The 15,874-nt window shown below is 41.3% G+C and overlaps 1 protein-coding gene across 1 annotated transcript; it reads left to right on the top strand.

Moving 5' to 3' along the window:
• Nucleotides 1-129: 129 nt before the first annotated feature.
• Nucleotides 130-13,037, top strand: cnot4a (CCR4-NOT transcription complex, subunit 4a). The gene is made up of 13 exons (XM_039809174.1): nt 130-374; nt 3,378-3,600; nt 3,910-4,107; nt 4,438-4,524; nt 5,387-5,488; nt 5,722-5,847; nt 5,982-6,106; nt 6,198-6,404; nt 6,514-6,571; nt 6,686-6,941; nt 7,481-7,984; nt 8,236-8,469; nt 11,080-13,037. Exons 2-13 carry the CDS (start codon nt 3,427-3,429, stop codon nt 11,409-11,411), a joined length of 2,403 nt encoding a protein of 800 aa, XP_039665108.1. The 5' UTR covers nt 130-374; nt 3,378-3,426; the 3' UTR covers nt 11,412-13,037.
• Nucleotides 13,038-15,874: the final 2,837 nt, after the last annotated feature.

Below are 15,874 nucleotides of genomic sequence, written 5' to 3'. Positions count from 1 at the left end.
TTTTAAATGCACCATTACACGTTTGTAGGTAATGTGTCCCTGGTCCTAGTTTATAGTCGCATAAAACTCCTTTTCCCACAAAGCATCTGTCTATCTGCGCAGACTCAGTCGCACTGAACACTTGCCCCACTCCCTCCTCCCTACTTTAATGCTAGCTAAGATGGTGGTTAGAGCGTAAATTGTCTCCACAATACCAAGAAAAGAAAGGGGCAAACCATCTTTATAGCCTTTTAATCACAACAGAACAACACAACTACGGTTATCTTAAGTGACCGGTGATATAAATTTTGGCATTTCAGATACATTGGCTCGCAGTCCCCGCCCAATTTGGTGTGACTCCCTCGGAGTGGAATCCTAAGCTAAATACGGACAGGGTAAGTAACGCTAACGTTAGCAAGTTTGCTAGTTGGGATAGCCAGCTTCCATCCTCCCTTAATAAATAAAGGGCAGTTGTGTCTGGCACGATTTCACAGACTGACCGTAGAGTATTTTTGAGTTCATTTGATCACTGTCCAGGTAATCTCATTGTCGTGAAAACAATGTCAGTTGTTTATACTGACAACAACTTGCTCCCAGTCAGTGTTAGCTTGTGTAGGCCGCATCGTAAGCTTGGCTCCTAAACCCCGTACATTTTGATGATAATGTAGCATGCTAGCTACACCGATGCTAGCGGTTAGCATAAAGCAAGCTGTCAGTTAATATGTGAGAGAAGGCGTACCGTTGTGGCATACGTATTTTCAAACCTTTAATGTCAATATCAAGTTAATATTGACCTCAGTATGTTTTGTGATTTCACTTGCAATTGCTCCTGGATACTTGCTATTAGTTAGACCGGCTGCTAGTGTTAGCTTAGCCTAACGTTAGTCAACTAACATCTGTCATAATGTACGATCCAGAAGACAGAGCAGCTAAAGTTACCAGCCTGGCTAACTAGGTATCCTGGCTTCATACACGACTTTACCAATCAGCTGATATATGTAACGTTAGGTAAATCTGCAAAACTGTGACCCTCCTGTACACGTTAAGTATATTTTAAGTATTTGCAATCTCGGCATTTCTCTGTAATCGTTTAATTCAACAAATAATTCAACTGTCAGTTTTTTTCAACAAATTCGTATTATGGCAGCAGTGTTGTCACGTAGAATGAAAGCAGGCCGGAGTTAAACTGCCAACAACAGAAGGTTTCATTTGTAAATAAACGCAGTTTGTTCCATTTCCCTTTAACGTCAGTCATGACGATGTGTCTACTACTGTCAACCCCTGAAAGACACCACAACATCCGCATTATCGCTGATGATGACAGCTGTTTTTTTCTATATATATATTTTCTTTGTGAATCTTTTATTTATTTATTTATTTTGTACAACTCAAAAAACAGAAACAAAGAAATAGACATGACAATAATTCCACGTTCACAGAAAAAAAGTCCACATATGCATGTCAATCTGTAAAATGACTTAAATGTCCACGAGTGGATAGACAGTTAGAAATAGAGTCCATAGAGCCAAGACCAAGTGAGGTGGAGAAAGGATCAAGATGAAGGCTGGAAATCTGAAATCCTGGCAAATCAAAAATAATGCAATACAATACAGGTGCAAAAAAAAGTTGTTCTCTCCTAATATGTTCAATAAAGGGCCGCCAGATCTTAAGAAACTTAGGATGGGCATTGGAGCGAGTACACTGAATTTTTTCGTGGTATAAGCAAAAAGACATGTAATTTAGCCATTTTTAAAGCAAGGACCATACCAAACATGAGGGCTTATTGTAATGCGGGGGGAAGAGTGAAAGAGTAGTTGGAGCAACCCAATATTGCCGAGAGACTTTCGGGGATTAGCTGCCTGCTGTATATGTCGCTGTAAAAAATTGTATCCCAGAACCTCCTGAGCTTGGGACAAGACCAGAAAAGATGACCTAGGGTCCCGTCACCCGACTTACACTTATTCCAGGTAGCAGAGAAAGAAGGACAGATTCAGTTCAGTTTGGTCTTGGATAAGTGCAGCTAGTGTTGATAGAACATGCTTTTTATTCTAGCTAACCCTTTCGCCAACAAAGTGACAATGTTTTTGACTTGTTTTCTAAAATATAAGGCCGTTGTCTTTTATCATGTACATCTAGCTTCAACTAATGCACTCTAACACAAAGTCCAGCAATAACTCAAACCTTGTTCAGTTTTTGTTGAAGCTGTTTAAGAGATGTGTTGATTCAACTTTATGATAATTTTTGGAGGCTGTAGTTTGCGTCTCATCATTTTCCCCGAGCCCAAGGTGACTACTTCAAATTTCTTGTTGTTTGACCAACGAAAGATATTCAATTTACTATCAAACAGGAAAAACACCAAATATTCCCATTTAAGGATGTCGAAACCAGTACATTTGTGACACTTTTGTTTTAAAATGACAGGAGACAAATTGGTTTTCAAAATGTATCTTTAATTTCTGTCAATCTTCTAATTGTTTCAGCTCTAAAATGTACTGAAAGCAATTTACGATATTTAATCTACCCTCAATGGGATAAATACAGTAGATCAGAGATCTTCAACAGGGGGTCCTCAGAGTTAGTGCAGGGGGGCCACCAATGTTACAAAAATGTTTTTTTGAAAGTAATTTTAAATATGTCTAAAAAATATTCAGTACATTATTATGAATCCAACATTAATATCAAATATAAATTAGCCTAAATTGTGAAAAAAATGATTTAGACATTGAAGATAACCTTACTGTAGGTAACTATGGTAGCCATACAGTTTAAGGATTCACTGTGCCTTTCAAATGTAGGTTTAATATTAAAACATGATGTATGAATGATAACCATTTATTTTTATCCATTCGGCACAGTTTAACATGCAACTCAATTGTATACAATAAGCAGTGGGGGGTCCCCTAGTCGGTCTCTCTGTCAGCTAAGGAGTCCCTGGCCAGAAAACGTTGAAGCCCCCTGCAGCAGATGACACATTAAAAACCTCTCTGCCTACAGCACAATGCAGCTCACCAGCACCACAAACTACAGCCTCCAAAAGGACCATACACTTGAGTCAACTCCTCCCTAAAAGGTTTATTGAAAAAATTAACATTATATTCATCATCAAGTAAGATGTATTGCATTAGATTGCAGTATTTTGGTAGGTGGACCTAAAAAACTGGCAACTGAGTGGAGTGCTTCGTTTGCTGCTAAATAAGTAAAACACTGGATTAAAAAATATTTATGTAAATGCATTTTGGTGTGCCCAGCCTCAGTTTGATATTGTGACCTTGGTAGTCTGACAAGTGTCAGAGGCTATACCATGCCGCTATGTGTGTGGGAGAAACATTGACATTGAATATTATTGTTAATTATGTCAGGATGAAACTCTAAAACGTAGTCTTTGTGTGTTTTCTTAGCCCTGTGCTCTGTGACCCGCCTCAACACTCACCTTCGCCGCGCCATAGGATGTCCAACAGCCCTGAAATGAAGGACGACCCCATGGAGTGCCCTCTGTGCATGGAGCCGCTGGAGATTGATGACGTCAACTTCTTCCCCTGCACTTGTGGCTATCAGATCTGCCGCTTCTGTTGGCATCGCATCCGCACAGACGAGAACGGCCTGTGCCCCGCTTGCAGAAAGGTGAGATGGACACGATAGCAGAGAAACACCTCACAACTGACGGGTGATTTCTCCGTCTTGACAAACAGAAGGGATGATGATGTTGAGTGTCCAAATATTAATACGGGGTTAGATCAACTTTGATCCCCCTTCTAAAGTAGCCTGTTAGTTAAGACATCAGCTCATCATCATTTACAATTTACAGCTTCAGCAGTTTGGCAAGAGATGCCTGTTGAACTATTGACAACTAAAGCCCTCCGTTACCCACTGTCCTTTACAAAGCCAAACGGTGGATAATACTATCATAATTCTTTTGTGTTTATTTTGTAGCCGTACCCAGAGGACCCTGCTGTGTACAAGCCTCTGTCACAGGAGGAGATCCAAAGGATAAAGAACGAAAAGAAGCAGAAACAGAATGAGAAGAAGCAGAAGGTGACAGAAAACCGAAAGCATCTGGCCAGTGTCAGAGTGGTCCAGAGAAACCTGGTGTTTGTGGTGGGGCTCTCACAGCGACTCGCCGACCCAGAGGTGAGTGTAGTGTCTACGCCAGAAAGCTCGGTGACGTATGCTACCTGTGACATTGGAGCGCTGGAACTGTTTTAGCCTGATGTGAATAAGGCTGTGACAAACTGAAGGCACAAGCTCCTAGATGTATTTTGGACTTTTCTGACATATGAAAATCATAAATTACTTTTTGATAGGGAATTATTCTAAGGAACATTTTAAAGTTCTTAGAGTAAAACCTCTCTCTGAAGCCTCAAGTGTAAAGTTCATGTTGAATATTGTGTGTAAGAGTTCACAGTGCACCCAAACCGTTGTGACAGGTGATATAAATATGTTTTTATATTGTGCCCACAGGTCCTAAAACGACCAGAATATTTTGGGAGGTTTGGAAAAATCCATAAAGTGGTCATCAACAATAGCACATCTTACGCAGGTTCACAGGTGAGAGTTTGGATGAAAGGAGGACAGGATGTACTTGCATTTAATAGGTTTATAAACATTATCGGAACTTAATCTATTGAGTTTTTCTAATAGAAGAACCATTTATCTCTTAAAGATCCCATGGCATGAAAATTTCACTTGATGAGGTTTTGTAACATTAATATGCATTCCCCCAGCCTGCCTATGGTCCCCCCCCAGTGGCTAGAAATGGCGATAGGTGTAAACCGAGCCCTGGGTATCCTGCTCTGCCTTTTGAGAAAATGAAAGCTCAGATGGGCCGATCTGGAATCTGCTCCTTATGAGGTCATAAGGAGCAAGGTTACCTCCCCTTTCTCTGCTTTGCCCGCCCAGAGAATTTGGCCCACCCATGAGAGAGAGACATCATGGCTTTCAAACAAGCAAAGTGGCAGTTGGTCAAGGCCCCCCCCCCACCTTGCCCCCCCTCTCTCCTCCTCAATAGCTACAGACACAGAAATGACACATCCTAAGGAAAGCTCATTGTGGGACTGTCTCTAGTGGCTGTAATTCTGCACCAAGACTGAATTTCTGGAAAGAGACTTCAGATACAGTATTAGGGGACCACTAATGCCTATATAAAAGCATCCAAAGAGCACCATGTCATGGGACCTTTTAACAAGCAAACATGTGAAGCCTTGTGTTGTTTACAATTTTACAAATACCAAGATTTGTTTTTCTTTTGAGTTACATCTATTGTTTTCTCATCAAAATTGCAATGTAAGCAATCCAAAATGGAAATAATTGTTTATTGCTGCCCTAGAACAACACTGTAAACTGTAAGATGTAAACCGCTACAGTAGATGTGTTTGACTTTTATGTTTACTTTAATTTTGTGGTTCTTCAGGGGCCCAGTGCCAGCGCTTATGTCACTTACATCCGCTCTGAAGATGCTTTAAGAGCAATACAGTGTGTGAACAATGTGGTTGTTGATGGAAGAACTCTCAAGGTGAGAAGTTGACAACTGCTGTTCTCGTATGTCTATGATTAGTTGTTAAGTTGTATGTGTATAAAAGCCCCATGATAACTTTTATTCTATATTTTTTTCCTGTCTGTAAAACTGAAACATCCTTTTTATAAAACAACCTATGTATCAATGTAAAATAGTAGGATTAAACTAAAATTGCTTGAAAGAGAAGTCCTTAACTATCATTTTCTTCTCTTTCTGTCTCTCTGTAACAGGCTTCTTTAGGCACAACAAAGTACTGCAGTTACTTCCTTAAAAGTATGCAGTGTCCCAAACCTGATTGTATGTATCTACATGAGCTGGGGGATGAAGCCGCTAGCTTTACTAAAGAGGAGATGCAGGTAAGATAGTTGTTTCTCTTTCTGAAACGTAAATGAAATTGGCGCTCTTTGCTTTGTGTCTTGATCGCGGGTTCATGCTTTGTGTATTAACAAAAGGATTGATGTTGACTCATGTTGTGTCCATTTCTTTCTAGGCGGGCAAACATCAAGAGTATGAGCAGAAACTCCTCCAAGACCTCTATAAAATTAACCCTAGCTTTCTACAACCTCCAACATGTGGAACAGAGAAGTTAAAGAGTAAATCCAGCTCCACACAGAGGTTGGCGTTTCATTCATTTTCTTTTGTTCGTCCTCGTATTACTTCCACTTGTACCAAACCAGCTAAACAAAGGTTTTTCTGCTCCTTACAGAACCAACGGTAGCAACGGTAAAGATGGGTGGCCGACGCTGTCGGGACACAACAAACTGGCCAACGGGCTTTCAGAGGACCGCAAGTCTCCTCCGCTGCTAGACTACCTAGACCAAGAAGTTCTTACTTCAGATGGGCTAGAAACAGACCTGGGTCCTGGTCAGCATACTGTGCTGTCTCCTTTCTCCTCTAACTGTGACAGTAACAGGTTATAAACACTACTATACTATAGCACCAACGTATCCTTAAAGACAATTGTTTTATTTCTTTTTCTGTAAGCATTTTAATGTTAATATGTATCTACATTCTATTTTCAGTCCCAGTGATAAACCTCCAGATTCAATTGGTATGGTGAATGGAGAGACTGTACAACAGGTGAGAAGACCTCAAGGTTTTATTTCAGTTGCATGTCAATGAAGGTGAATCAGGGCTGAGAAGGACAATCTCACAAATGTTTTCCCTTCTTCTCTCCCCTCTCTCTTCTTCCAGATCCCCACCAGTGACTCCCCTTCTCCCCCCCCGGGTTTAACCAAGCCCAGCTTGGTGGTGCCTATCAGCGTGTCAGACCTCACAGCCCGTTCACCCTTCGAGGGAGCGGCAGCGGAGTCCCAGTCGCTCTTTTCAGACAACAGTAACTTCAGACACCCTAACCCTCTCCCCGCTGGCCTGCCGCCCTTCCCCAGCTCCCCCCGCAGCAATTCTGACTGGCCCATGACGCCTGAACCACAGAGCCTCTTCACATCAGGTATGATGTGGAGATTGACTTACACATTTTGCATGTCTTCAGTGCTTGATTGGTTGTGCTTTTTGTCAAATTTTCAAATATTGGGTTGACCTGCAAAACCACATTGTTTTTATAACACTGTGGCCACTGTGTAGCGTTGTACACCAAAACATTGATTGTAATAGTGGTGTCTTGCTAATTTAGTTTTTTTCTGCCGTTGCATTTCGCTGGATATTACAATCGTCATCTTTAGAAAGAACAATTATATCAGAGAGACAGTTTGAGTGTTTATTTAAATCAACTATATAATAATAAATGTATTTGTATAGCATGTGTGTTGACATTACATAGTGCTTTACAGGGAAAAGAAAAAGCAAATACAAATCAACAATGACATAATCAAACACAGCAGAATGAAATCAAAGTTGAAAGGTGATGACAATTTATAATTGCAAGAATGGAAAGGTAAAACCATAAGAAACAAAGGCCCGACTAACTCGACAAAGAGTTGCTCACATGGAGGACAACTCCAGTAACGTGTCTTTGTTCTTTCCTCACAGACACAATACCAGTGTCTTCTTCCACAGACTGGCAGGCGGCCTTTGGCTTCGGCTCGTCTAGCAAACAGCAGGACGACGATCTGGGCTTCGATCCTTTCGACGTCACTCGCAAGGCCTTGGCCGACCTGATAGAGAAGGAGCTGTCAGTGCAGGACCAGAGCCCCTTGTCCCCGGGGCTCCTCTCCCATGGTGGGCTCAACCATGGTCCCGGCCTGCCTCCTCTCAACCCTAACCCCAGCTCCTCTCACCACTTCCCCAGCGGCCTGCCGCGCCTCCCCCAGCTCCACCACAGAGCTATCTACAGCTCCTTCAGTTTTCCCGGCAGTCAGAACAGCCAGGCCAATCAGCAGCAGCCATCCGCCAGACACCCCTGGATGGGCGTCCCGACACGAAATAACCTCACACACTTGAACCACTCAGCCAGTGCTGCCTCACACAGTAATTTCCTGGACCTGAATCTGCCCCCTCAGCACAATACAGGGCTGGGAGGGATCCCCATCTCAGGTACCAGACACCTGAATCACTGTGGCACCTTTCTGTGTGTTGTGGAAGCAGTGCATGTTAAAACAGAGAGCAGATGTGTTGCACAATGATGTTATTTAATATCTTAATGTATGTACACTGCCACATAGCATTGTGATACTTGTTTTGATTAGCGTTTATTGACCTTGGTAGATGCAGTTCTGCAGCTGACCACTAGTCTGTGATCAAAACACCTGAGGAACTGACGTACCCGCTTTTCTTCTCTCCTGCAGAAAACAGTGGCTCTATAGACGGCTTAAATGTGAAAGAGTGGCAGGATGGCCTGAGAGCTCTCCTGCCCAACATCAATATCAACTTCGGGGGCCTCCCAAACTCCTCTTCCTCTTCATCCTCCTCATCCTCCAACAGTGTTAACCACATCGGTGGGCCGGTGGGGCCAGCAGGCCTCTCACACAGCCTGAGCTGGGACGGCACAGCCAGTTGGATGGACCCTGCTATCATCACAGGTAGAAATTGTTACTTAAATGGTTAAGCAATTAGTTAGGTGATCGAGAAAATCGATCAGCAATCATTTTGATTTTCAATTAATTGCTTAATTCATTTATTAAACTTTTGCTGCTGTTTTAATACCATTGTAAATTGAAAATTAAAGCTGCAACAATTTTCGTTTTCAATTATTTTCCTGCTTATTTTCTCAATTAATCGTTTGGTCTATAAAGATTTAACACTAGAAGTGCCGGAATTCCATAACTACTAGAACTGCCGTGAGCGGTCATTTTGACCGCCAGGTTCCAAACTCTATAATCTCTCATGATAAATACCTAATTGCAATATTGTATTATATATTGTGTTGGGATATCTTTAGAAAAACGTAATAACACCGAAATGTACATTTTAACGAGTTTAATTATACATTTGAGTAGTAATACCTGTTTCAATAATAATGGTATAGTAAACTGTAATTTTTTCATACATTCATATCCCGAAAAATATGGTGTGGAAATTCATTCAACTTAACTCATAACAGCCAAATAACAATTAAAAGTATCTTATTTGAACATTTAGCTATAACCTAACCTGGCACTGCCTCCGTTTTTGTGTCTGCTGCGGTGCGCAGCGCTGATCGGACCGTGCGCCGCTGCCCTTTTTTCCTCCATAAACTCCGCTCTCAGCTCCTCTGCCAGTTGCTGCATGAACTTCCTCCGGACAATTTTACGGCTGGTGCACTCCTTGGAGATGATGTATGCAATGATTCCAGCCAGCTTGAGGATGTATAAAGTTATATGAACATGTAAACAGCCACCGGCCATCTACGTGTACCGCGCCTTTCACAGAGCAAGCGCCCGGTGTTTGCCTTCTGATTCAGAACAGAGTCCATCCACGCCGTAGTAGCCTATGATACCGACTCTGGCTTTGCCTTCGGCCCATCGGTGATGGCCACACTTGTTACTCGAGACCGCTAGTTACGTTTCTCTGATAGACTATGGTAGTTACTAAGCAACCAAGATGCATCTTAAACCACGCGAAAGATTAAAAACAATACCGCGAAAATCCGAGCGGTCAATATGACCGTCTCTGGCTGAAATAAGTAAAAGTGATTGTATTTTCTTTTCCTTTTGTGTAGTGTATGTAAAAACAATTTTAAATTAAAATAGACTCTTTTAGGAAGGAGTAGGATAGTATTTTTTTTATTCAGCAAAGTTATTACACATATAAATTTCAAAACGGTCAAAATGTCCGTCATGGACGTTCTAGTGTTAAGAACATTTGTGAAAAATGGCCATCATTTCTTAAAGCCTTTTTAAAGTTGGACATTCAGTATACTGAAATGTAAGACAAAGAATGAAGTCAGTGAAGAATGACTTAAACAATTAGTCAATTCTTTAAAATAGTTGTTAATCATAATTAATAAATACAATGTTGTGTTTTAGACTTGATCGAACAAAACAAATAATTATAAAATGTCACACTGGACTCTGGGTAATTGTGATGAATGTTTTCCCAATATTTTCTGACCCTTTTTTGTTGACCTTTTATAGAACAATAAATCAAAACAAAATGAAGGAATCACTTAAAGAATTACTAGTTGCAGCTTCATTTGCATGACAAAACGGCTGAGTTGTTCATTAATGAGGATATCAGGAAGCTGATGGAGAAGGTGTTTTACCGGAAACCTCATCCAATACAAAAGGAAGAATAATATCCACATCATTTTTGATGTTCTTCTCCTTGCTGCATTACACAAATGCAGTTTCTTCCAATAATGCTCCTTCAGTCAAAGTAAATGGTTTGATTCCTGATTCATTTTCTGTAGAACCTGACCGATAAAGGATTTTTAAGGCCAATATCGATACAAATATTTGGTGATTTAAAAAATCCGATATTCGGATAAATCGACCGATATATATTATATTTTTTTTAAATCCAGAAACGCGTAACAAAACAGATTTCCCTAACATTAGTTTTGTAGTTTTTTGAGTCCTCACTAAAATGAAATGATAATGCAGTTTAAAAATAAACTTTTATTGTCACAACAGAGGAACATCAAAATATATTAAAGTTCTGATAAATAAAATGTATAAAAATACAAACTTAAGATATGAAACTTAAAGTCCTTTGAACAAAAACAATAACAAAAATCAAAGTGTTGCCAACAGGGATGTTGTAGAGCGCCCTCTGGTGGACAAACGATGCAACGCCAACACTCATAACATGGTTTGAATGGTGTTTCTTCCGGGGGTTTTTTATTTTATTTTTTAAATATTCATTTATCAGCCATTATAAATGCTTATACCTATAGTTTGGAAAATGCCTAATATCGGCCCGCCGATATATCAGTCTGGCTCTAATTTTCTGTCGATTGAATATGTGATTGAATCTTATCAAGATAAATATTGATTAATAGTATTTATCTGTGCTGACAATCACAGTTGTTGTTAATGATAATGTTTTTAACGACACAAAGTAACTTTTAGTACCAGAAGGCCTATTGTGTCAACAAACCTAAACAAAATAATCTTCACATTATTTGTATTTACTGCAGTGTTGTTATGTTGAAACATGTTTATTTGTCCACCCTGTGTTTGTCATTACTCATCTGTTCTGTCGACCCCCAGGCATCCCAGCCTCAGCAGGCAACAGTTTAGACTGTCTCCAGGACGACAACCCACCCCACTGGCTCAAGTCCCTGCAGGCGCTCACAGAGATGGACGGCCCGGCCAGCTCAGCGGTGCCCACTCCTCCCCAGCCCCTCCACAGCGGCCTTCTCGACGCCCACCTCCCCCTCCACCACAGAGCCGCCGGCGGCTGGGCTCCCTACCTGCCCCCTCCCACAGCCAACCCCGCCAGCCAGTTCCACTCCCCTCCCCCAGGCTTCCAGACAGCCTTCAGACCCCCGGGACAGCCCACCACAGAGCTGCTACAGAGTGCCGCTGTGGACCGCCACTGAACACAGACTACAGCAGACACCCATCCATTCCCCCACTACCACTTTATACCCACTCATCCTGTACCCCGCCCCCCCCCCCCCCCTCCCCTCAATGCAATACACACCAATCTGCAGAGTATGAAAAATTATTAACAAAGTAACAAACATGCTTTCTTCTTTTTCTCTTCCTCCTTCCTTTTTGTCTAATCCGAAGGCCTATTTGTTTTTGTTTGTGGCACACAAGTTATCGGTACCCTTCATCTGCTCCCATCACCACTCCTTAGAACTAGTTCTGGGCGTAACATGGGATTCATCTGTGTTCTCACTGTTAACGGAGAGCACAAGAAACAGAATAGCATTGAGCCCCCAGTGGTGACAGTAAGTAATAACTCCACAACTGGCGACGAAACAAATTAGCTGAAGGAAGATCTTTTTTTTAAAAGTAACTAATGATTAAGCATGAACAACATTGTGTTTTTGAAAGTTGAAGTCACGATTAGTTTTGTCGAGGAATGAAGCAAGCTGTGAATCTGCTCTTGAAGCTTTGCCCCAAAGACCCTCATCCTCCCCACTTTACAGGAGACTGTGAAGCGGTTAACCCTTACAGCTGAGTTGTGAACACGGCGAGCTGAGAGAGAGAGAGCGAAAAAGGGGTTGGCACTTAGCTTTTTTTGAGAGTGGTTTTAAAAAATAAAAAAAAAAGTTATAAAAAGGGGCTGAGATTTGGTTATCAGCGAGTGAATGCAGATGACACAGGGGAGTTGAGGGCACAGGCTATGCATGGGCTCCCTGTTAGGTAGGGACACAGATGGCCTGCTTGAGAGGCCGCTTGGCCCACATTCCCTTTAGTGGAGGGCTCCCTGGACTGGCCCCATCCTGCTGGAGGGAAAATTTTGCTGAACCTCTGTATCAGAGGGTAGAGCACTGCCTAACCACGGGGCGCCAGGGCTTTGGGAGATTGTGGCCAAAATCCTGAGAACTAGGGTTAGACTCTTACTCACAGTGCCACTGTGTGGTACCTACAGTAGCTAGCCCTAACACGGAGAGCCACCAAGTAGATACGACAATGACTGGATGGATGAGGATATGTCAAAAAACTAAAGAGGGTAGCAACAGGGTTAAAAGGTCCCTTTGTTCGACCCACGAGGGCTTAAACGAGGCCTTAACATGGACAGATGAGAGAAAGGAGCTCAAGTGAGTGGAGGGGGAGTCTAGCATCAGTGATTGCTAAAAAATATGCAATATTGCATATGACTTGAACCACTGTATGTTATTGCGTGTCCCAAAGGAAGGTGCTGCAAGACAATACCAAGTACTGTAGTAGTGATATAAGGGGCTCTCAGCCTTTAGGGTATGAGATGGACCTCCGACCACCGCCTTTATTCTTTTTGAAGTCTTAATTCTGATCCATGTTCGCTCTGTCTTTCTCTCTCTCTTACCCACCCCACCCCTCCTGCTGTTCCCTATTTAACAGTATTTCACAAAAATGAACAAACTCATCCAGGAGAAACCAACACCGAGTCATACAGTGGGTTTTAACATGATGTTGCGCGAAAAAAACAAAAACAAAATTGAGGCGCTTAAAGGAAGTGAACTGTCCTCTGCAGGTCTGGAAAAATGAACCTTAAATAAAACTGAAAACTCAGAGCTGGTGTTTTGTCTGCTGTTGTGTTCTCAGCACCCTAATTCAAACATGTGCACTTATAAATATTTAAACTTTAAAGTACTCACCACCATACTGTGTATAACTCCTCAGGAAGGTCACTTTAAATCACTCTTGCTTGTCGTTCCAGTGTCTTCCACTAGGGGGCAGATCACTTTTTGTCAGTGATGAAGCTCTGCAGTCAAACTTCAGTTGAGCACACGCACACAAGGTTACACAGAATGACTCCGATACTACAGTTTTTTCACATATACCATGGTTGTTATCACTAACTAATTTTAACATTTCAGTAACACTTGAAGGTATCTACATAAGAGTGTCATGACACATGAACCCTAACCATAACTTGTCACGACAAAAACCGAGTGATGCTTACTAGAAGCGTTATGTCATCGTTTATGACAGTGTCAGGTCACTCTTATGTAGATACCTTCAAGTAAAGTGTAACCAACATTGCAACGTATTTACTAGGCACATATGATTAAATGCAACTATAATGCAGATAAGAATGAGGTGTTATATTCTTTAGTGCCATGTTTGTCTTTTCAGTGGGAGCAGAGCATGTTTGTAGCTCTGCTCTCTCCCCCGCCAATGCAGCAGTAGATACCTGCAGCACACACTGTTTTTTTTCCGTCCTGTAGGTCTTCTGACAGACACAGGGAGGAGCACTGTCGATACTCATACAGTGGCTTCGCTATTTCTACTGTTAATCGGAATCAGGTGACTCAATATACACATGATTTAAAATGTAATTATTTTTGGTTTTTGCAGTCCCCAGGAAGCAAGCCCAAAGTTATTCCTGTTTAGAGATGCAATTTAAGATGATTTTCAAATAAATATTGAGGTTATTTTTCTGATTAATCATTTAGTCAAGTCTGAGACTGTGCCAGACCAAATTGAGACTGCCAACAATTATAACTTCTCCTATGAAGAAATATGTTATGTTATTACAACTGTTATAACAAGATAATATCTCCACCTACAGGTGCCCAGCTAGTGACAAATACATTAATAAACCCTTATTACAGCACTGCTTATTACAGCACTGCTTACAACTACATTATAGTGTGTTATAAATGTTTATTAAATGTTTATATAATGATTATAAATGCTTAATAGGAGGGCTTAAGGTGGTGTTAACTAAAACCCAATGATATAAAAGAGCAAATCCTCACATTGGAGAAGCCGCAACCAAACATTTTTGGGCCTGCTGTCACTTTTTTTGCTTATTAACCATACTGATCCCAGGATCATTCTGGAATATTCTTGCAGACTTTCATTTTTGTCTTTGCTTAGCAACTTTTAAACTGTCCTTACCCCACATGCATGGTGTCCCTTTTTCAGCACAAACTCAGTTATAAGTCGGACTTTATATTCTGTCAATTTAACAAAGTGTAAAGCTGCCAGGAACCCAAAATACAAGACAAACGACACAAGTTTATACTTCTTTATATACATATTATTATTGAACAGTTTTAGGTTATACAAATATTGTTTAAGTATTTATAAACACAATACAGCAGCCAAATCTAAGAAATAAAACTATGAACCAGTATATTTATATACTGTATATCCCAAATCATTTTGGGACTTTTTCATCAGAAGTATGTATGTCTGTTAATCATTGAAAATATTAACAATTCAAGTGTTTTTTATTTCAGATATAAATGATACTGTGTTAAAAACTCCACATCAGCACTTTCAACTCAGCATGTCTCAACATTATATTTAAATAAATATATGTTACTATCAATAAAACATGTTTGCTGATAAATAGGCTCCAAACAATTATTCTATTAAAATAATCCAAAAAATAGTTTTAAAGGTCCTATGACATGGTGCTTTTTGGATGCTTTTATATAGGCCTTAGTGGTCCCCTAATACTGTATCTGAAGTCTCTTTCCCGAAATTCCGCCTTGGTGCAGAATTACAGCCACTAGAGCCAGTCCCACAATGAGCTTTCCTTAGGATGTGCCATTTCTGTGTCTGTAGCTTTAAATGCTATTGAGGAGGAGAGAGGGGGGCAAGGTGGAGGGTGGGGGTGTGGCCTTGACCAACTGGCCGGCCAAATTCTTTGGGCGGGCAAAGCAGAGAAAGGGGAGGTAACCTTGCTCCTTATCACCTCATAAGGAGGAGATTCCAGATCGGCCCATCTGAGCTTTCATTTTCTCAAAGGCAGAGCAGGATACCCAGGGCTCGGTGTACACCTATGGCCATTTCTAGCCGCTGGGGGAACGCATATTAATGTTAAAAACCTCATAAAGTGAAATTGTCATGCCACGGGACCTTTACATTTTTTCTGTTGATCGACTAATCAGTTAATTGTTAATAGTTTCCTTGTTTCTGGTGTAATGGGGCATGTGGGTAAAACAGACACCCCGGGACGGCTGGAGCAGCCCCTTCTGGTTTCAGCCCTTCTGGTTTTTAGGTCCTCTAGTTTGAGCCCCCTCTTTTTTTAAGCCCCCTCTAGTTTCAGGCTCCAGGTGCTGAGGGGGCTCTAGCAGAGAAAGGTGAGTGTGTGTGTGTGTGTGTGAATAATGCAAGCAGGCATCAGATTCAGAAGCTGTGACAATGAGTCAGCAGCAACACAGATGGGGAGGAAAGCTCTGCTGAGAGTGTTCCCGGCCAACACACACTCATGCAGACACTGCACTGAAACATAATGGAGGTGTCTTTGTGATGATGCATACCTGACAAGAATAGCATCTGTTTATTTTCTACAGCTACAGAAAATAACTCGTGTTTGGGCCTTATTTTTTTGCTCCAGTGCACATAGACCGGCACAGAATTCGCCTAAAAGCATGCCCGACTTAATTATTAG

The sequence above is a fragment of the Perca fluviatilis genome, chromosome 8 (genome assembly GCF_010015445.1).
Source record: "Perca fluviatilis chromosome 8, GENO_Pfluv_1.0, whole genome shotgun sequence".
Taxonomy (NCBI): domain Eukaryota; kingdom Metazoa; phylum Chordata; class Actinopteri; order Perciformes; family Percidae; genus Perca; species Perca fluviatilis.
The sequence above is the reverse complement of the archived record's forward strand: the minus strand, read 5'-3'. Positions and strand labels throughout refer to the sequence as shown.